The sequence below is a fragment of the Primulina tabacum genome, chromosome 17, assembly GCF_025594145.1.
Source record: "Primulina tabacum isolate GXHZ01 chromosome 17, ASM2559414v2, whole genome shotgun sequence".
In the NCBI taxonomy this organism is placed as follows: domain Eukaryota; kingdom Viridiplantae; phylum Streptophyta; class Magnoliopsida; order Lamiales; family Gesneriaceae; genus Primulina; species Primulina tabacum.
The window spans coordinates 24,346,619-24,369,294 of record NC_134566.1 but is presented as its reverse complement, the minus strand read 5'-3'; the positions used below and the strand labels follow the sequence as shown (position 1 = coordinate 24,369,294).

General features: G+C 35.5%; 1 protein-coding gene across 1 annotated transcript; it reads right to left on the bottom strand.

Moving 5' to 3' along the window:
* Window positions 1–981: 981 nt before the first annotated feature.
* On the bottom strand, window positions 982–21,637 carry LOC142530836 (cell division cycle protein 27 homolog B). The gene is made up of 16 exons (XM_075636689.1): window positions 21,253–21,637; window positions 20,443–20,515; window positions 19,796–19,902; window positions 19,559–19,605; window positions 16,838–16,935; window positions 8,161–8,462; window positions 7,269–7,424; window positions 5,061–5,274; window positions 3,986–4,206; window positions 3,842–3,907; window positions 3,551–3,670; window positions 2,867–2,943; window positions 2,537–2,656; window positions 2,231–2,450; window positions 1,863–2,144; window positions 982–1,448 (listed from the first exon to the last, which is right to left on the bottom strand). Exons 1-16 carry the CDS (start codon window positions 21,355–21,357, stop codon window positions 1,398–1,400), a joined length of 2,259 nt encoding a protein of 752 aa, XP_075492804.1. The 5' UTR covers window positions 21,358–21,637; the 3' UTR covers window positions 982–1,397.
* Between the last annotated feature and the right edge of the window lie 1,039 nt (window positions 21,638–22,676).

The following is a 22,676-nucleotide window of genomic DNA, read 5'->3' as shown; positions in this document are numbered from 1 at the left end:
TTTATTTTTTTTATTTTAACCATTCAAATATCAATTTAGTCCCTTCATAATTTGTCAAATTTCACTTTAGTCTATTGACTAATGATAAAAAAGATTGTACGCACGCATCGCGTGTGCATAGTAACTAGTATTGATTAAGTTGTAAGTTTTATAACAGTTTCAGTAAGTCAGGGATAAGCTTTGGTTAGGTTGGTTATTGCAAATTGCTTGTAATTACCAACACATTCTAATCAAATACTTCTTGACTGGAAAGATGAGTGACGTATGAATTCTTAAAATCTTCGAACATCTATACACAATTCTCTGTTCACTTACCTTGCCATTCAATTTTGCTAGCTTAAGTGCTTTTTTGCTTGTCATTTTTATTGTTCAATCTGAGCCTATTTCCATGCATTACCCAAGTGCTGATTTTTTGAAATCTAACCGACAAAAATTTCAATTCAACGTTGCTAATCCAACCAAATTAATTTGAAAATCTATTAAGATTATTTATTTACGTCTCTGAACCAATCTTTCGATCATAACAAAAATAATATAAATTTATTTTCAAATTGGAAAAAATATTGGAATTCATAACAAAGTCTTACCTGTTATTAATGAAACAATTCATAATTTGCGGATTTTCAAAAAACTAAAATATTCAAATAAAAAGACTTGATCCAAAACCCAAAATGATTATAGAAAAAAAAAATCTAAAATGAAAATGATGAATAGTTATATCGAAAAAATATATATAAATGATTGATATCGTTACAAACGTCAAGAATGAATTATGATGAAAAAATAATTTAATCAAACGAAAAAATAATACATAAAAATAAGAAAAACATAAAAATATTGAGATAGTAGGATAGATGAAAGAAGACTTCAAACAAATATATGTTTCAAAACATGAAGTTTATGTATGATTTTAAAAAAAATTAATTTATTAATGCACATGTAAAATTATATGTCATTATCTCTAAACAAACAAATAGAAAATAGACATTATGTTAATTCATTTAGATAGTTAATTTTTGTCAAAACAACCTACTTTCACGTGCAACACGTCTTTTTTGCTAATTAAACTAAATGTGATAATATTATTGAAATTCAGCTTAAATGCATAACTACATCTAGCCAAGAAAACAATCTCTCTTAGTGAATGAGATTCATTTGGGAGAATATGGATACATGGAGGAATTAGGCATGTTGAGGTAATAGGCATACTCGCTCCTGCAAATTATACCGTTGTTTCTCTCGCTATCACAGGACCAGCCAATTGCAAGAAATCCTCAACAGAATATGCGCTAGCATTGTAGTGCTTGTTGAGCATCCAGCCGAAAGCACGAGCAGATCAATACACAAGTTGATTACCATGTGCCATTCACATTTGTCTTTAATTCTGTAAATATATTTCATAAGACATCCTCCAACTCGTCGGGTACATGTAGCTTTTCAATGGCAGCCTGAGACGTTACAGAGTGAAGTGGAAATTACATACTAGAATTATCAGGTATTGGATTGGGTCAGGACTTTCAAATCTTCTGATATGTTTAGTGCTAGGTCAGCTACATTTCGTAAGACAAATAATATACACCATGACTCAATTTAAAACAAAACAGCCAAAATCAAGTCGAGGAATACTATGTTGAACCACAAATAACAGAATTATGCAGTTCTACTCTTAGAGGTGTAGCCGAAGATTTATTTTGTGAACTGAGTCACTTCAATAGTCCCAAAGTTGGTGCAAAAGTATCTTCCATTTTTACGACTTTCTGTATAAAATCAATGAATCTTAACGATATTTATCATGCTAGTAGCAACAGAGTTATTGCAATACCCTCGGCAATATTGTCATTCTTAATAAGGAAATTTGTTACCTTAATGGCAGCAACATCAGTTGCAGAAGGTTTCAAATCCAATGCTAGTCCAAAATGAAGCATGGCTTTGTCATGCATATTTCTTCTTTTGTATATCCTGCCCATTAATGCATAAACACTGCTCTCGCATGGAGCATACTCTTTGAGCTCCTCGAGAACTGCTAAAGCCCCATCAAGATTTTCCATGCTGACTAATATGTTAGCCTTCTGATAAAGTGGGAGAGGGTTCTTCTTATCAGCTAAAATAGCTCTTTCCATCATTTCCAGTGCTTCGTTATTTTTCTGTTGAGATAGAGGGATGAGTTTATTGTTCATGATGCAACAAAACTAATATAAAAACGAATTCCACTCTATTACTTTGCTTTCACCTTCAGAGCATGCAAAGCAGTCCCAAGATACGACATTATTACAGAGGAAAGCGGATTGATTCGGAAAGCCATCCAAAAGTGATGCTCTGAAAACTCAAACTTCTCTTGTCGAAGATAGATCATTCCAAGACCATACCAGGCATTATAGTGCCTGGAATCTACCAAAAGGGCGCTCTGATAGCTTTTAATACCATTTTCAAAATCCTCCAAGGACACATATCTGTTAAGATACATAGATTTAATGATTAAAATAACCTTCAGAAGGAAATTACATCGGAAACAGGGAATACAAATTGTGAACCATACTCGTGGCCACAGAGGGTGTGGGCATAAGCAAATCTTGAATTTAACTGCACTGATCGCTGGAAATTTTTAAGAGCGGTTTCATGGTCTTTCTGTAAGCTATAGCAATTCCCCATAGCACACCTGCCATGTCATATTTCCTAAGATCAGGACATATCTTACAGAAAAAAGTCAATAAAATTATGCATCGTGTCAGCAAGAAGCCAAAGTAACAGCTAATGCATCTGCAGCTCTTATAGAGGAGCAAAAAATACGTATAGAATAAGCCACATAAAAGTGAAGCATCTACAAAGTAAAGTTCAGAGCTAAACATAGCTAGTTTAGATGGGATACCAAGATTGAGGAGCCAAACGATCAGTTGCTACGAGCTCCTGAGCCAGGTAACTCAACTTCATATCTTCCTTTAAATGCTAAAATATAGAGGGAAATTGATTCAGTAACATATAAAACTCGTGGATTGGAGCCAAAACATCAAATTAGAACAGCCATCTTAACATTCAACACCATCAACACACTGGAATATAATAATCAGAAAGTTCTACATAGTTATCATGGCAAAACTTATCGAAGTTCTTCAGAGCAGAGGTATTGCAAACAAGATACAATTTCATATTTCACAAGAAATTACGGTATCATTTAATCGTGTGAGTGTTAACATTTGAGAAAAATATTTCATCTTTAAACTGGGTTTTAACTGTTTAAGGTTCAACTAAGGAAAAAAGAAATGATGCTTATTTCTCAACCTGAAGATTAACATTACAGACACAAAAATAAAGATTGTCTCTAGACCTAACAGCAACCCCATGGTGTATTAAGGTTATCAATAGGATTGCATCAGGGAAACATTTTAACAAAAAGGATATAAAGGAAATGCACAAAAGTCATAATAAAACGTTAGTACAATATTAGATGAGAAAGACCTCAACTTTAGACGGGTAGCTCATAAACTGCATGAGAATGGTCGTACTAATACATTATAGTCAATTAATGAAATCTTATAAATTTATAAAAGCTTACATATAAAACTGTAGAGTAAATATCCATCCCCTCCAAACTGTAAGGGGAGGCAATACGTGCGAGACTGAAGGCTCTATCAGCTTCAAGATAATCAACCATTTCAAAGTATGCTTTTCCAACCTGTAATTGAGTAAGATCGTTAAATAGGCCAGATTATCCGAAAAACATATAAACAACCCAATCTAAAGCTCCATTAGCACAAGCATAGCACTAGGGACAGATACAAAGACCTTGCTTGTACTGTCACCATAAAAATATTGAGCACAACATAAAGTGAAGACAAGAGATTACCTGAGAAAGTACCCATCCTGTATTATAATGCTTTTGTGGAAGTTTGATATAGACATCGAGCGCATCCTGGTCCGGTACAAGCATGCTACTTATATGGTCATAAAATAATTGTTAAACCAGTTTTCCAAGAAATTCATCCAATACCTTGCATCGGGAGAGACAGGAAAGTCTGAAGCCATCCCCAAGAAGCCTTAAAATGGCCAATATTTCAGAAGCCCCATCACTGTATCTTGCGCTGCTCAAAACAGCAGCACCTGATGACCTTGATAACCCTTCTTGTTCAAGTAATCTATTATCAACAGATGGGGATGAATTTGAAGCTGGGATACTTGATCTAGAATCATCATGCACTTCATGATGAATCCCTAAGAAAGGAAGATTCTTTTGTTAGTCAGGTGATAACAAAGGAGGTCCATTAATCCCCTGATTAATAGAGATCTTTCAACCAATATCAGTTTAATTTCATCAAATCAAAATGTCACAAACATCATGAAGTTTGTAGCATAACATCAAAAAGCAATCATCTGAATCTCACAATTTCTATTATAACCATGCTTATAACACAATAAAGCTATATGCACCAGCAGCGTATATATTATAGAGATCTTTCAACCAATATCGGCTTAATTTCATCAAATTAAAAGGTCACAAACACCATGAAGTCTCTAGCATAACATCGAAAAGCAATAATCTGAATCACACAATTTTCTATTACAACCATGCTTATAACACAGTAACAGCTATATGCACCAGTAGCCTATATATCATCCACAAAAAGAACTGTTAACAGATTGCAAAAAATAATAATAATAATAATAATAATAATAATAATAATAATAATAATAGTTCAGGGCCCATCCTCGCCACTAGGAGTCTAACTTTGTTTCTTAGCTGAAACTTAAGTGATATCTTTTACAAAGTTGCCCAGGTTTTAAATCTCAATTGAAACTTTTCAGCGATCAATTGAATTTCATTAATACCACATATAAAATAAAAGGAATACAAGTCGAGTGTAGCATGATTAACTCAAGAATAGCTAATATAAGTAACCGTCAACCCACTTCATAATCCAACAGCCTAATTGTTCCATGGAGTTGAATGGAAAAACTCCAAGAGTCATTTAGTGATACCATAGGTACAAATTAACCCATGTCTTATCCTAAACAAATTCACTACAAAAAATCATTTGACAAAAAAATAAATAATCATCTTCAATCACCTTCATCTGCATTCTCATTTGTCCAAGATTGCCCCTTTCGGTATGTCAAAGAACGTGATGCCACAGAGGTTAACCTAGAACCTCCAAGAAATTTAGAAGAGTGGCTTGTTCCATTGCCAGAGACTGACAAACATGAGCTTGTGTTGATCACAGATTCTCCAGCAAGTCTCATGCTTCGTCGCTGTCCAGAATCAGAAAACAGCCGCTCGGAGACCTAATGCAGATGAATTAACTATTCTCAACACATAAAAAAAAGGAAAAAGAATAAAGTACAACCAATGAATGATATTAATTTCAAGAAGACACGTTGCGGAAATTAATGTTTATCGATATGAATGGTTTTGAACTTGTCGCATAGAATCCAGAGGATAGTCTATTTCAAAAGAATGCCAGATGAGAAAAGGAACAATAGATATGAAGAAGAAGAAGAAGAAGAAAGTTACTAAGACAAATTTTACTGGTTTGAATCTAAATGCAAACGGATGGATAAACTGATGTGCTTGCAAGTTAACTAATATGGGATAAACTAAAGTAAAAGGTTAAATACACAACAGGCAAAATGTCAATTTTACACATGTATATATTGGGGTGTCAAATTTTTAGCAATATATCATTAATTGAATCTATCATAGACATGTAACTATGTTCTCACGATCAATTTTAGTCATTCTCATCAAAATAATATAATCAAATGGTCAATATTATTTTTTGATAAGAAATATTATTATTGATTATTAAATTAATTACAAAAAGAGAACCGAGTTCCAAATCAAACGAAGTGAGATCCATAGTCAAAATAGATTAACATAATACCAGACCCCAATTCCCACACAAATCTGAGAATGAGAACGGGAACGATTTGAACTCTACATTCCTTGAACTCCAGCATGAAACCCTGAATGTAACCTTGTCCCAACATTCCTCAATCGGGTCTTCATGAGCTTCAAATATCCTCATATTCCTCTCAATCCACATGGACCAACTCAAACAATGAACCACCACATCCCCAAAAATTCTACCCCTCCTCCCCAAATCACGACCGAGATCCGCTGCGAATAGATCCAAGTTGATCTCGGAGATACCCAAATCAAGCCAAACTCAGCCAATGCTTTAAACCAAAGACACCGTGAAAAAAAACAATGGATGATGATAAATGGTCGTGAGCCTCCACCTCTTGACGACATAACACACACCAATTTGGACAAAGAAAACAAGGAAACATTTTTGCAACATCTCAAACGATTATAATTTTCCAAGCACTGCAATCCACAAGAATACTTGCACATTGGATGGAATAGGCGCTTTCCAAATTGCTTGATAATGAGAAAAGTAGAGATAACTAGAATCTAAAAAGAAAGACTCGAAAAACAAATCATTGAAAATTGCCCTGAAGAATCCCAAACCCACTCCCTAATGTCTTCCGCTCCTTCGATCAAGTTGACTCTATCTAAAGATTTGATCAAAGAACCTAACTCAATTGCCTCCTCATCCCTGAGATCTTGCCAAAAATAAAAAATCCAATAAAGAATAAAAGGGTTGGATGAAGAATTAAATTGAGCATAGTACGATATTAGTCATTTAGTTACATGATTTTGATTATAAGAGTAAAACTGATATTTGTAACATAGTTATTAAACTATAATTGACTCAACGAAATATACATAATTAAAAATATCAAATCGCAATACATAAAGGACTAAAATTGACATTGTGCCTTAATATTATATTATATTATAATAATATAAGTGTGCATTGAGTGATAGGCTAATAGAACATAAAGCAGTCAATAATAATTTATTATATCAGGACAACATGCTGGTGAATTAAGTCATGGCACAAAAGGTAGTCAATAATATTTTCTTATATAACACAGCTTCAACACCTCAAATTTTGGGTGGTTCCATCAATTTAGTCACTACTTTGAACATAAAATTTCATAATTCCAAAGGAACCATTTTATGATATGAAAAATGCATTCATTTTAGGTTATGCTAAAATGAATAATCTAATGAACATTATTTCCTTGCAAAAACCAAAGGAAACATGACATGAGTGTAACATTTCAGTAAGAAACGAAAGAAGTAGGTAACTAATAACAAGAATCAACAAGGTACACACGAGAGTACAAACCAAGAATCGATGAGAACTACAAATAAAGACATTCATAAAATAATATAGTAAAGAAACAATAACTTAAAATGTCTTAACCTTTCTTAATTTTCCCTCGTCCACGAATTTTCTCCTTGGGCCTGGAATAGTAGAGTTAACGGTTTGTCTTGGAGAATTATCAGCTACAAATGCTCTCATGTTTGGACCATTAGGTTGGACATTTCTCAACAGAGGAGGTGGAGCAACACCTGATAACTACAAGGCATACAAGAATTTTGGGAGTAAAAGATAGCATGAAAGCAGTCTTGAGAAACAGATGATAATGTTTGCCCATGCCACAAACTGCGTATTCACATATACACTACTTCAAAAAATATAAACCAAATTCAGTACGTAGTAACAGCAAAGTGTCAGAAGAATATAAACTGCAAAGGCAAGAGGATTGTGTAGTTAACGTTCAAAAGAACAGCCATCACCATTTAAAAGGTAACTAGGAATGTGCAGGAACTAAAAAGGAATATCAAAACCTTCAGTGAAACGCAGACCTGGGTGCATATCAAAACCCTCGAGCACGGCATATGTGAAGGCTTCAAAGTGCAAATGCAATTAGATAATCTTTTCTATTTGATTTTCATACTACCGAATTTTAGCATACTATTACTTAATAAGAAGAAAATCACATATTAGAAGATACATGACAAGTCTTCTAAATACATTTACATTTAGAATTTATACATTAGTATGTCCCGCTTTGACATGATGCAGTCATCACATGACACCTTGAGCCTATATTCCATGGCGTATGTGGCCATCATGTGCCTTGTGTCTTTAATAACAATGCAAACAGTCATGTCTTAGCCCAACCTAAAAGCAACAATGCATCCTATACATAGTCACATATAAGATATCGTAGCCATTGGAGGAGAGAAAAAAACAAGAAGTGTGACCAACTATAATTAAGCCCAAAGGACAAAAACATACACGACTATACCTGTGATTGTGTAGCCATTGGAGAAGGTGTATTATAAAATGGTAAGCCAGCAGAACCACAATTTAGAGGCTGGCTGGAAGCTGCTCCATGATTGTTTTTAGATATATCTCGTAGGCTATTCACTTGTGTATGCAACTGCCTTGTACTGTCATCTGCTGATTCTAAAATTCTGCTAGAAGCAATATCATGATCCTCACTAGATGCCCGCATATTCTGGGAAGCTAATTCTATGTGTAGATACTGCTTTTGGAGGCACAGAGAAGCTCCTTCATCAAAAACCTTAGTTGCTTCTTCAGCTGCGCCTGAAATGGTCCCCCATTGTCTGCTTAATAAAATATGAAGATAACACACAACTTGGGAATAAAATAGTAAAAGGGGGACCATTGTTCTCGAGTAGGATGCATGAAAATCTTGTCACAAGTCAGGAATTGGATGCCATTAAGAACATGATTATTTACAGAAGCTATAATTCATAGATTTGCTTCTTCAAATGTAAACGAAAAACTAACACATTGCCCACATTTGAAGCCAGCTTTACTTGTCAAAAGATTGAAGAGTCCCGGTTTAATGGTGTCCATAGTAATCAGGGTTTCCCTGTTCTAGGTATGGTGTCATAGATAGGCAGATTGCTTTAGAACAAATTATTACAGAAGGTATTTTTGGACAAAAATATGTTTACATCATCTCCAGCTTTCTTCATTTTGCACTTGGGCCACAGATACCAATAATCAAACAGGACACAAATCCATAATGCAAACCTAAACTCAAGGTCAAAAAATAAAACCTATCAAGCAGGAGAAGCAAACATAGGAAAATTAATGAGAAATAACTCATGCACCAGCAACAAGTGGAAAAGAGAGTTAAAACTTTAATAACAGAAAAGAACCTATAGAGCATTAACATTCATCTTGTTATTCTCTTAACAAAGGAGAAGCGAATACTATCCTTCCTTAAAGATAAATTCATAATAATACGCATAAGTCTATTCAAAGCTTAAGTAATTACATAAGATGGTGGCATCCAACGTTTATGAGAAAAACCCTTGTGTGCATGTCCTGTTCTTTGTACAAAGACAAGTTTGTGAAAAAAATTCTTCAATTTGAAAACAATGAAACTCAGGACCTCCCTACTTCTGGCTTTGATGGCATATTTGATGAGCATCTCATCCAATTTTAAATTAAACAGAGACATTTGATGTTTTAAGATGCTACAAATCCAAGGAACACCTATTCAGCAATTAAAGAATAACCAGAGAACCAACAATCTACAGCAATATTTATGGAACTTCCCGAATCACAAAATTCTGACTGATAATAAAGTAACTGCCAAGAGGAATTCAATCATAAAATTTGCAAACCCATGTGAAAAGTAACTGTTGATAAATTTATCCCTATTCAAATAAAATCTGTTTAGATATAGATTTGATTTAATTTAGTTATGTTTTGTGTGATCGGATTGTGATAGAATATTCTCCCAGATTTGTTGGGATTTAATTATGTCTACTTTCCCTATATAAATTTATACATTAAACTGAATTATATATGAAAAATAAGAATGAGAAAGAGCCTATGTCTTCTACCTTATGTTCGATAAATTTTATATGGTATCACGAGCCAGCCGATCATGAATTTTAAGGCTGTGATGGTTGGAATTGGATCCGGTACCACTGAATCTACCAGCAGCGGCAGTGAGGGTCACCCTACGGCAATACCAGTGGCAGTGCCCTCTTTTTCCCAACCACCCATGGCTCTATCCGATAATCCCTTCAACTTACCATCCATAAACTCAATGGCCAGAATTATCTTGAGTGGACTCAATCAATCCGCCTCGTCATTGATGGAAAGAGAAAATTGGGCTATTTAAATGGTGAGATTAAGGCGCCTGCCTCCACAGATACAATGTACAAACATTGGAGGTCCGAAAATTCCCTCGTCACAGCTTGGCTAATTAATTTGATGGAGCCTATCATTGGTCAAACCCTTTATGTTTCTTCCTACAGCCCATGATGATTGGGAGGCAGTTAGGGAGACATATTCAGACATGGAAAACTACGCACAGTTGAATTGAATACCCATATGTGGTGGGAACAACAGGGCCATCGGGATGTCACTTCTTACTACACTGAGTTGAAGTCCACCTGTCAAGAATTATAGTTTTTTGCGGCTGAAGAAAGGGAAAGCAGCAATAGTGCTCGTTTTAAGAAATCGCAGGTTTAGCTAAAGATCTTGATGAAGTTAGAGGTAGTGTTGTTGGTCGAAATCCACTGCCAGCATTCGTGAAGTATTTTCCGAGATTCGGCGTGAAGAAGCCAGTCGTCTTGTGATGATGCCAAAGCTGGATGAATCCTATTCAGAATCGGCTCGGCACTTGTGGGCAAAGGCAAAAGCTCATCTGTGGATGAAGGAAAACCCAAAATATGGTGTGAGAAGTACCATAAATCATGGCATACAGTTGACACTTGTTGGCAAATCCATGGCAAACCTGCCAATCTCAAGAAGAAATCTGGTGGACTAAAATGGGCTAGTCATGCTCTTCAATCAAGTAGTGCCGACTCCAGCCAGCCCTTTCCCACTTCGGAATCAACTCCTTTCACCAAGGATCAGCTTAAGCTCCTGTCAAAATTGTTCCAATCTCACTTAGGCGGTTCCAATTCCTCCTGCTCCTTAGCTCAAACAGGTATATCCTCCTTAACCGATCTCGCAAACTCGATTTCTAACACCTGGATAGTCAATTTAGGGGCCACAATCTTTTTTTTTTTATCAGAAACTTAACTTTATTGATAATATAAAATTTTAAATTACAACAGATGCGGATAAGAAATCCGCAGCAATAGTACTAAAATAGTCGTTAAATGACTACGACAATAAACAACATATTCAAACCCATAAAAAATTCCAATCCCTAACCAAGTCTGAAATCGAAAGATGATTAAACTCAGTGAGCCTAGTTGTCCAGTTTGCAACTCTGAATTTAATTTTCTCCCAAACTTCTTCCACATTCTCTGACTGGTCTGCGAATATTCTTTTGTTTCTTTCTAACCAAATAGACCATAATGTGCAATGTATCACCACCAACCAGAATCTGTGATATATTCTGATTGTCGGACCACCGGGCTCGAAAAGAAACAGATCTTGTACCCTCCGTGGAAATGACCAAGCGAAACCCAGCTCTTGCAACACTTTTGACCATATACATGTAGAGAAAGAGCAATGTAACATTAAATGATCTTGAGTTTCTCCTTACTTCGACATAAACTGCACCAGTGCGGGCACAAAACACAAAGCGGTCACCTTCTTTGCACCGAAGCACAAGTGGGTAGTTTCCCCAAAGCCACGATCCACGAGAAAATCTGAACCTTTTGTGGAACAGGTACCTTCCAGATATTATCATAATAAGGAAATGTAGGAAAGGCATCGATCAGGAAAAAGGAATCATAGAAAGATTTTACCGAAAACAGACCAGAAGAATCTCCCAACCACACTCTAAAATCCCCTGAACCCGACTCCAACCTAACAGTGTCTAAAACCCCTAAAAGTTCGGCAAACTCCCCAAATTCGACCTCATTTAACTCTCTTCTAAACCGGACATCCCATTGAAAAATTTGATTTACCCCACTGACGACCACATCTGTGAAATTTTGAATGGGTTTATTAACCGAAGTACAGACCCTAAACAGAGATGGAAATCGTTGTTTAAACGACTGAAACCCCCCACCCAAACATCTTCCCAGAAACGAATGATATTACCTTTTTTTAGTATCGTCCCGACTAATTGATGAAAAGCTGGGTAAGACCGAGAGATAGATTTCCAAGGGCTTTTGAAAATAGAGTTTCCTCGCTAATCCCACGTCCCACCCATTCTCTTGGATACCATAAATATTCATTACAACTTTTTTCCACAACACCTCTGTTTCCAATGTTCCGCTCCACCACCATTTTCCCAGTAGCGCTCTATTCCGTAGACAAAGATTACCCAATCCCAATCCTCCCCTGTCCTTCGGCTTACTAACCTGATCCCATCCAACAACATGGCAATGCGTGTCCCCATCAGCTTCATCCCACAAGAAGTCTCTCATTATTTTTTCCATCTTTTTTGCCACCTATCTTGGCATTTTAAACAGACACATGAAGTATGAAGGCAAAGCACTTAACACCGATTGAATCAAAGTAAGGCGTCCTCCCCGCGAAAGGAAACCCTTTTTCCAGCTTGAAAGTTTTTTTGTCATTTTGGATAGGACGGGTTCCCAAAAATTGTAAGTCATAGGATTACCTCCCAATGGCACCCCTAGATACTGGATTGGCCACGAGTCTTTTTTGCACCCAATTTTCTGCGCCAAAACACCAACTTCTTCATCCGTAAAGTTAATCCCCAAGACTACACTTTTTTCCAAATTTATTTGCAAACCTGAGTTAATCCCGAAAAATTTCAGAATTTCCATTAATGCCACCACATGCCTCTCTGACTGAACCAAAAACAAAGTGTCATCCGCAAATTGGATATGTGAAATTTCAAAATTCCTTCTACCAGTTTCGAGTCCTCTAACTTCATTTAACTCCTCGGCCCTGTCTACCATCCTCCCCAGACTGTCAACGACTAAATTGAATAGGAATGGGGATAGAGGATCCCTTCCCTTGTCTAAGTCCTCGCTCTCCTTTAAATTTTCCTTTTAGCCTTCCATTTATGAAAATCGAGTAAGACACATTAGACACGCATCCCATAATCCACCTCCTCCATCGATCTCCAAAACCTTTCTTCTGTAGCACAAAATCCAAAAACCTCCAATCGACGTTGTCGTAAGCTTTTTGCAAATCAACTTTAAGGACCCATCCTTTCTTTTTCTTTCTTCGATATTCCTCAACAACCTCATTCGCAATAAGACAACAATCAAGAATCTGTCTCCCCTTCACGAAAGCACATTGGTTTTCTGCAATTGTTTGAGCCAAAACTTTCTTCATTCGATTAGTCAAGACCTTAGCCAAAATCTTATACATGCTCGTTGTCAAACTAATTGGTCTAAAATCACTAACTTTTATGACTAGAACATCAATTTTTTCTCCACATATGTCCCGTGTGCCGGAAACAGAAAAATTAAAATTTTCAATGGTGTATTTGCCCCTGTTGCTGGAAAAGGGACTATTGTGCATTTCCCCTTTTAACACTTAATAATGTTCTACATGTTCCATTTTTGTCATATAATCTTCTTCACGTTAGCCAATTGACTATTGATCTTAATTGTCGGGTTGCTTGTTTGTCTTCTCATTGTGAGTTTCAGGACTTGGCCTCAGAGAAGATCATTGGCAATGCTAGGAAGGATAACGGTCTCTATATTCTCCATGTTGACACTTTCCATGCTCAACTAACCCAAAGGACTCGTTTCAACTCCATTTCTACTTCTAAGGATAGTGAAATAATGCTATGGTGTTGCCGTTTAGGGAATCCAAACTTTGGTTATTTGAAACAGTTGCTACCAAAGCTTTTTATTAATAAAAATCCATCTTTGTTTCGTTGTGAAACATGTGCATTGGCTAAACATCACTGGTCTTTTTCCCACCTCAACCTTACAAAGAGTCTGCTCCATTTACTTTGATTCATAGTGATGTTTGGGGTCCTCAGAGTGACTACTTTATTTGGAAAACATTGGTTTATTACTTTTATTGATGATCATACTCGTATCACTTGGACATTTTTTTTCGAAAGATAAATCAAACGTTGTGCATGTTTTCAAGATTTTTCATAACATAGTTCAAAACCAATTTAAAGTTGCAATTAAAATTTTGAATTGATAATGGGAGAGAATTTGTTAATCATTTACCAGGAGATTTTTTTGGAGGCTAGGGGATGGTGCATCAAACTTCTTGTTTTCATACTCTGCGACAAAATGGAATAGCTGAAAGAAAGAACAAACACCTCATGGAGGTTGTTCGAGCGATTATTTTTCAGACTAAGGTTCTAAGCATCTTTGGAGAGAAGCGATTCTTACAGCTACTTATTTAATAAATCGTCTATCATCGGGTATTTTGAAATTTCAATCTCCCATTAGCATATTTCAAAAATGATTTCATAATACTAGACTTCTCACAGAAATTCCCCTAAAAATATTTGGAAGTCTAGTCTTTGTGCATCATCATTACCCTAACCGATCCAAACTAGATCCCAAGTCTCATAGGTGCATTTTTGTTGGGAACCAATCTAATCAACTGGGGTTTAAGTGCTTTGATCTTGTGCCAAAAACGGATGTGTCTCTACGGATGTCACATTTTTCGAGGGACAGTTGTACAATGACACTCATCTTCAAAGGGAGTATAAGTCCGATGAAGATGAATGCCAAAATAATTCAGACCCAACAATGAATTTGAAACTCCTGACAATTCCGTTACATCGTCCGACACAACAAAAATGAATGAGAAACAGTTCAAGTTTCTAGTTTATACAACGAAAGGCAAGGCACAGGAGAGGAGACAATGTCATACCACAAAGTCATGAATCGTATCTGGGGCCAAATCAAGAGACGCACAATCGCATGCCAACAGATTCGATGATTCGAATCAAGGTATGTGCAAGTTAACCCCTTCAAATATCATTGACCTTCATGTCGCTCAAAGGAAAGTTGTTTGGTCGTGTACTGTTCATCCACTGTCCTATTTGTAATTTATAAAAATTTATCATCCAACCTTCTTTGCCATACCTCTCAAATTGATTTTTTTAGGATTCCAAATAATGTACATGAAGCTCTAGCGATACCTGAATGGAAGGAAGCAATCTCTGAAGAGAACAGAGCTCTGGAGAAAAACTCCACTTTGGAGAAGATTGACCTGCCCAAAGGAAAATCCATTGTGGGGTTGGGGTTGTTATGGGTTTTCACTGCAAAATACAATTTTGATGGCTCATTGGAAAAGTATAAAGCCTGCTTAGTTACCAAAGGGTTCACGCAAACATATGGAGTTGATTATTCTAAAACTCTCTCCAGTGGCAAAATTGAATACTATTCGAGTTATATTATCTATTGTCGCGAATCTTGACTGGCCTCTAAACCAACTCAATGTGAAAAATGTCTTCCTAAATTGTGATTTGGAAGAAGAAGTATATATGGAGGTAGACTCATCCTGGCTTTACCGATCAGTTTGCGTCAAAGATGTGTACCAGAAAAAATCTCTATATGAATTAAAACAATCTCTCAAAACATGGTTTGAGAGATTCACAAAGTTTGTTAAAAGACAGGATACAAATAGGGTCAATCAGACCATACTTTGTTCACAAAGAAATCATCCACTGATAGGATCTCGGTATTCATTGTGTACGTTGATGACATAACATTAACAGGAGAAGATTTCGAGGAGATGAGAAGATTGAGGAAAAGCTTGGCTGAAGAATTGGAAATCAAATATTTGGGACATTTGAAGTACTTCTTGGGATGGAAATAGCAAGATCTGAAAAAGGAATTGTAGTGTCTCAACGCAAGTACGTTCTAGATCCCTTAAAGGAAACTGGGATGAGTGGATGCAAGCCTTCACATACTCCAACATAGGCAAATGGTAAACTCGGAGAAATTAACTCCATTGGATAAAGGAAGGCATCAATTATTAGTTGGGAGATTGATCTACAACCAAACATTGCCTTCGTTGTGAGCATGGAGAGTCAATTTATGCACTCACCTTGTGAAAAACACTTGGAAGTTGTATATCAGATTCTCAAATATTTGAAGGGAACATCGGGCAATGGTTTGCTCTTTGAGAAAAGTGAATAGGATCAATTGAGGTGTATACAGATGCAGATTGGGCAGGTTCAATCTCAGACAGAAGGTCAACTTCAGGATATTGCACTTTCGTATAGGGTAACTTAGAAACCTGGAGGAGTAAAAAACAAAGCGTAATTGCTAGAAGCAATGCAGAAGCTGAGTTCAGATCTATGGCTCAAGGGGTATGTGAGGCTCTCTAGCTTAAGAGAGTTATGGATGATTTGACGAGGAAAATGAAGTATCCAACGAAGCTATATTGTGATAGTAAATTTGTTATTAGCATTGTGCATAATCCAGTTCTACATGATAGAACCAAGAACATTGAAATTGAAGAGCACTTCATTAAGGAGAAACTTGAGGAAGAAGGCATTTGTACTCTGTTTGTTCCAACTACGTTGTAGGTTGCGGATATTCCAACCAAGAGGCTTCCAAAGCTACTATTTGAAGACCAAGTTAGCAAGTTGCGGATGATAGATATCTTCACACCAACTTGAGAGGAAGTTTTAATAAATTTATTCCTATTTAAATAAAATCTGTTTAGAGATAAATTTGATTTGATTTGAGTTATGTTTGGTATGATAGGATTGTGATAGAATATTCTCCCACATTTGTTGGGATTTAACTTTCTTCTTTGCCTATTTAAATTAAATGTACATATTAGACTGAATAATATATGAAAAATAAGAATGAGAAAGTTTCTCTGTCTTCTACCTTTTGTTCGATAAATTCCACAGTAACAATACATCTCTTATCTTTATTATCAAAATGCCCCATCAAATCAAAGTCAAAGCCAAATCAGAAAAATGCTCAATGTTCAAATCACTTCAATTCTGGGTATTAAAAGCTAAAAGACTAGTAGCCAAGAACGACGACCATGAAAACTTCAAAACTCCAAAAGCCAAATGCAAATATTTGAAATCACAAATTCACTCTACATGTTACCTAATATACAAAGCTCCTCATAAGCAGTCCATAACAACGGATCCAATGCTAAAGCTTGATTAAAGTGATGAATAGCACTTTGCTTTCTGTCAGTATACCTGGAAAAAGTATTAAAACGTGGACATTAAGCTAACATCATGAAAAGTGAGAAAAACATCATCATTCAGAATGATTGTGCATCATCAAATGAGTTCTTTCTATTCATCCATCTATTATTCATTAGAAAAAAGGAAAAAAAACAAACTTAGTTGTCAATAACCAAGTGTAAAGACCAACAATATGCATGAAGCGTTAGTCTTCTTACTTCCAACATGCAATGACTCTTCTTTCAATGTTTGTTTATCTTGTATTGTTAAATCACAAAGGTGCCATAGCCTTCCTTTCAGTTACAGGCCTGCCCATCTCAATTTTCAAACGTGACACTACTTTTAATCACTTTTAAACATTAATAAGACATTTACCCAGTGTTCTAAAATTCGGACCTAGGTGGCAAGAACGCCTAGGCTGCCCTAGGCGCCGACTAATCGGCCTATGCGTCCTAGGCACCGCGGACAATTGGGGCTTTTAGGCTTTTATTTATTTTTCGGCTTTTTTTAAGTTTTTTGGGCTTTTAATGCCCAATTAAAAAAAATGAAAGGTAATTTTTTTATAAGCCATAAACCAAAGTCCAACAAGAAATGCAATTTGTTGGCTTTCCCAATCACACCAAACTTCATCTTCATCTTCATCTGCAATCTAGAGTGACAAAACTTCACGAGGATGATTTTGAATCCGAAGAAGAAGAAGACCGCTGTAGTGATCTTTAGTTTGTGTCCGCATAGCGAACAAATTGCGGAAAATCATAGAGAGGAAAAAGTAGAGTAAATTTGTGGTGCTCTATTAGTCGTGTAATTCTGAACGCATTTTAAATTTGATGTTATTGTGTTGTAGTTATAGTATGTGATTTATTATGTTGATAACATAGAATCCGCCAAGCGGCTCCTACGCTCCGGCATTAGGCACTGGTCTGGCGTCCGACTAGCACCAAACAAATTTTAAAACCTTGCATTTACCCTTTATTTGAGTTCGTACAATCAGTCTCATCCTTGGAATAAAATTAGATGTTAATTTGGTTTGATCACCATGTGGACAGAACAGAAGCCAAAACATCTTGTGCCTAAAGTTGGGACCAACTCGAATGACAATCTAAGTGGATGTTTCTTGAGCAACACTAAAACGTTGCAAGAAAGTGACAATGGTGTTATTTAAACAAATATTGTGACTTCGTCGAGTTCATTATAACCTATACCTTGACAAGGTTTAGGAGGGTCTATAACCCACCAGCCTAAGACAATAACTTCTGCAATTCAACCAGACTCACAAGGTTTGATAATTTGCCTACAAACAACTCCGCGTGTCAACACTACAAGGAAGGTTTCATGCCAATAAAATAAAAGACACAAAAATGATAAACCAAAAAAATGGACTCTTGCGAAGGATGTAAAATACCATAAACAATCTCCCAGAGCACCAAAGTCGTGATTCCCTATAACTTCTTCCTAATTGAAAACTCAAGTATTATCAACGCTAAAAAACTGTCCAAATAAGTCACTCGTCCGCTACAAAAAGACACCATGTTGCCTCATCTGAAATAGAACTTAAATATACAATTATAGTACATTGTATTATGCTAAAATACAATATCATAGAAAGTTATTGGTCACAGTTTCAATATTTATCGAAAATAAATTCCAGGCAATCAAGAAAAACGTTTTGACTACCATATTTCTCCACACAAAATAAAGTGGAGCTATTAATTTTCATCACAGGGTAAACAATCTTTCAAACATATCTAATTCTTATCTTGATTCTTCAATATGGTAACAGTACGATATAGATAATGGTGTAGTAGTTCTGGTATGTGATATTTAGATTTTATATACAATTTCCCGGATAAACAAACAGGAAAAGAATTAACTTTCAGCAAGCATGCAACAATTTTTCAAACCAAAACAACCCAATGCAGGAAAAGATTGTAGGCTGGTAACAGAAATTACTTCTTGCAAATTTAAACAATTTTAGAATAATCTTGTGCTTGAAAAGACGGTCATACATCAACTATCATTTACAATCAAACGAAACAACAAAAATCAGTAGTCAGTAAATTTCCAAGATACACATGACTACATGTAAAATCTGCAACCTGTTTCTCCCAAAATAAGAAGAGTGCTACTATTAAGTCAGCAATCCAGTTCAACATTTTGTTCAGATTTCTACCACCACGGCAACAAAAAAGTGCTTCAAACAGGGCCAACAACGTATATAAGATTCAAACATGCATCATAACACGATAATCAATTATTATTTGAAATTTATTCAAGATTATAGTACTGATAATTCTGGATAATTAACACTAGTTACACATTAACCCGCAAATATAAGGAAAAGAATAGGAAAATGGAGCACTAAATTTGCTAGAAAATAAGTGCTTCTCAAATGCAAAACATAAGAACAACAAAGGATACAAAACATGAAATGTTTTCAACTCATGGAAAAGCACAATTTACAAACACAGTTTTCTAATGCCATCCCAAGTCAATTTTCATGTTGTGATGAGCTTTATAAGAAAATTGCAACGCAATTTATGAGATGGTTTATTCATTTAAATGAAATGAATAGGATATCAATAGCAGCCCCATGTAAAGATAACGAATTAAGAAGGGAGTATAACATGTCAAAAACCTGTATATAAGTCCAAGAAGATAATGACCAGCAGCTCCGTTTGGAACCTAAGAAAATAGGAAAAAAATAACTACGACTGCTCCATCCAATACAAGTGACCAAAAGGCGCAATAAATATGTTTTCTTATACTTACTAAAGTTAGGCAATAGAAGAAACTATGAATATGACAAAGGTATCACTCCAACCATTAATGGACACTATCTGTTTGACCTCATGATTTATATTTTGTATCATACCTCCGTAGAGGATTCAATAGGAGATAATGCTGCTTCAGCTTCGCTCAGAAGATCCATCTGAAAGCACGATAGTGCAAACAAGTAGCGGCACTGAGCCATATGCGCCCCTTCGAAGACCAAGATAGCATTTTCAGTAAACACAGATGCGACAGTATAGAAAAGGTTTGTTTTCATTTCCAAACATCATTTTTTCATCCCCCAAATAAAACACGCACGCACTATCATTTACTGTTATTCTCCAAAATCAAACTTTTCTCACTTTTCACATCTCTCAATATAATAATAACTTTTAATCAAATGTTTCATCATTTCTTAAAAGTTAGTATTGCATTATATTATAATCCAAATATTGTTTTAAAATTTTAATATTATTTTTACCAAATCATTCCTGGCATGTTTTCATATCCATAAAAACTAATTTCTCTGTGACAAAATTATGCACACATTTTGTTTGCTAAAAACTCTTCTCACAAATGATCAAAAAAAAATAAAAATTGTTCTCACAAAACTCCCAAAACAAAACAAAGATTGTGATAATTTCCCGAGAATATAACAGGATAATGGCTCATATGTGCTTCGGTTTAATAAGATCAGTTGCTCAAATTCGGTTATAATAATATAAATATTTCAAAATATTCCAAATATACCTTTTAAAATTTGATATGCGCAGTGTGCCTGATTGTTTTGCAAGTAACAAGTGGCAAGTAGCTGCAAATTTGTCTGCATTTGACAGTGAAATGTAAATCATCGAGGAAATAATGCAACTTGAGTAAAATTTAGTAGCAGTTTGAAACAGTCGACAAAATATCATCCTATATAACATTATTGAAAATGTATGGCACATAATTATAGAGGGATCGACTGGATTGCAGCCTTAAAAATAATTAAAATAATGAATTAGCATGGCTTCAAAACAATAACAATGAATTGACTCTAGCATCATTCAGTTAGCAGTTGGCAAAAAACAAGATTCTCTTTTTCATTCAGAAACAGTTACATGACTTCCTCTTCCCAATAAAATATTTGACTGGCACGATAAGCATCATTAATGTGTACGTAACTTATGTAAAGTTGATCCTACAAGAATCAACTTTATGAGTTCCAAAATCCAAAGAATTGAACCCATTTTGAGAACGATCCTGGAAATAAAAAATCTTTTGTTACTTCCCATCACTTAATCCTGCTATTCTCAGCGACACATGACCTTCAGCACATTCATATACAACAGTAAATTCCCCAAGGCTATTCAGCTCAAGCCTGAAACGAGGCAGCCCACAACATCGACTCCACCAAAAGAAGAAAGAAAAGACACTAATTAACGCTACAAACTACAGGAGGAGCTCACAAAAACTAGAGCAAATGCAGCTGTACAGTAGAACCAACAATTCCCTAATGTATCCGGATATCTAAAAATTAACATCAAATGCCGTCGAATTTATATACCCCTTAATGCTAACCTCGGATGGAAACTCAGCACAAAGGCGTTCGCACATGAAAATGGCGTTACGGTGCATGAAGTGGCGTAGGTTGTCCCGCACACATTCCGCCACTATCGCCTCCATTTATGCGCACACGGTACACTTACATGAATTTCTTTGAATTTGGATAGAAAGATGGAAAAGTATTGCTACGGATTGAGAGATTGTATGTAATTATTGGATCTTATGCAGGGGAATGGGTTTCAAAAAATTTCAATTTCAAAAAAAAGGGGGCTCTGGTTTGGGGGATTCAGGGTTTGTGGTTTTTGTAGGTCACGTGATATTAGGTTTCAAAATTCGAATGGCACGTGACAACTGTTGGGTTCGCAGCACTGGTTTCGGGGACTCGGTGGCCGTTTGTCCATGTGCACGGACGAGTCTATTTTACAACGAGATCCATATTTCCGGTTATTGATCAATTGATTGCCTTAAATTATAAGATAACGGGAGTACCACTTTCGAGATCGAAGTCAGCTAAAATGAATTAGACTCGTAGAATTAATCTATCCTGCCATGAAAAAATATCGCATTGGGTTATGTTTTTGGCCGCTCGTGTGGAGGCGGGCAGGCCTAAAAGGGCCGCGGGTTGTGACGGGTCAGGTTGTCCCGTCAATTTTTTAAAAAAATAAAATTTATAATTTATCATTTATTTTTTGCGTTGCAGCCCGTCTCACCTTGTTTGATGGCGGGCCAGCCCATTTTATATATATACATGAGATAACATAGACTAAACATTTTAACACGATTGCACCTAATTAAATAATGTTTGTCTATGATATTTAAATTTACATTTTCATCAGGACTTCGATACCCAAAAAATAACTTTGGTTCAGACTTTAAAATCACCGATTGGATAATTCAAAAAATCTTGATACTAGATTGTAATCTTCTTTTAACAATTCCACTTATGATTGATGAACCACCGGTTATTATTATCGTTGGGGTTTGAAATTCGTTCAAAAAAATTTAAAAATAAAGTTTTTACAGTGCCACATTTGTTGTGGAATCATTCAACTTTTGAAATAACAATAAAAAGTACTATTAGATTGAGGGATTTGAAGCCATAAAATTCATATCCATAATTACATATTTATTTAATTTCTTGGATAAATTTATATTGGGTGAATTTAAAATTCACTTCTTTTGTAAATTTGCGTAGATGCTTCATTGTAATAGATATGAAATATATCCTTGAAATCAAACAACTGCTTTCTTTTCAAATCTATGGGTTTGAATTGTATTGCATTTATTTTGAAAGGTTTTGTATTTAATTTAAAATTTTATTTTATTTTTTAGATTAAATTTTTTTTATATCTAATTTAATGTCATATACACTTATCACCCAAAAATTCTTATTTTCATGGACTTTCGTATCCCCTCGTTTTGTTTACATATAAAATCAA

Bases quoted from the DNA above. Each gene is read 5' to 3' on its own strand.
- LOC142530836 (XM_075636689.1), bottom strand. From the start codon at position 21,357: ATGGAGGCGATAGTGGCGGAATGTGTGCGGGACAACCTACGCCACTTC. The intron at 2,944-3,550 runs GTAAGCTTTTAT...TCTATATTTTAG, and splicing joins TTTACTCTACAGTTTTATAT to CATTTAAAGGAAGATATGAA. The intron at 1,449-1,862 runs GTAACAAATTTC...GTAACGTCTCAG, and splicing joins CTGATGTTGCTGCCATTAAG to GCTGCCATTGAAAAGCTACA.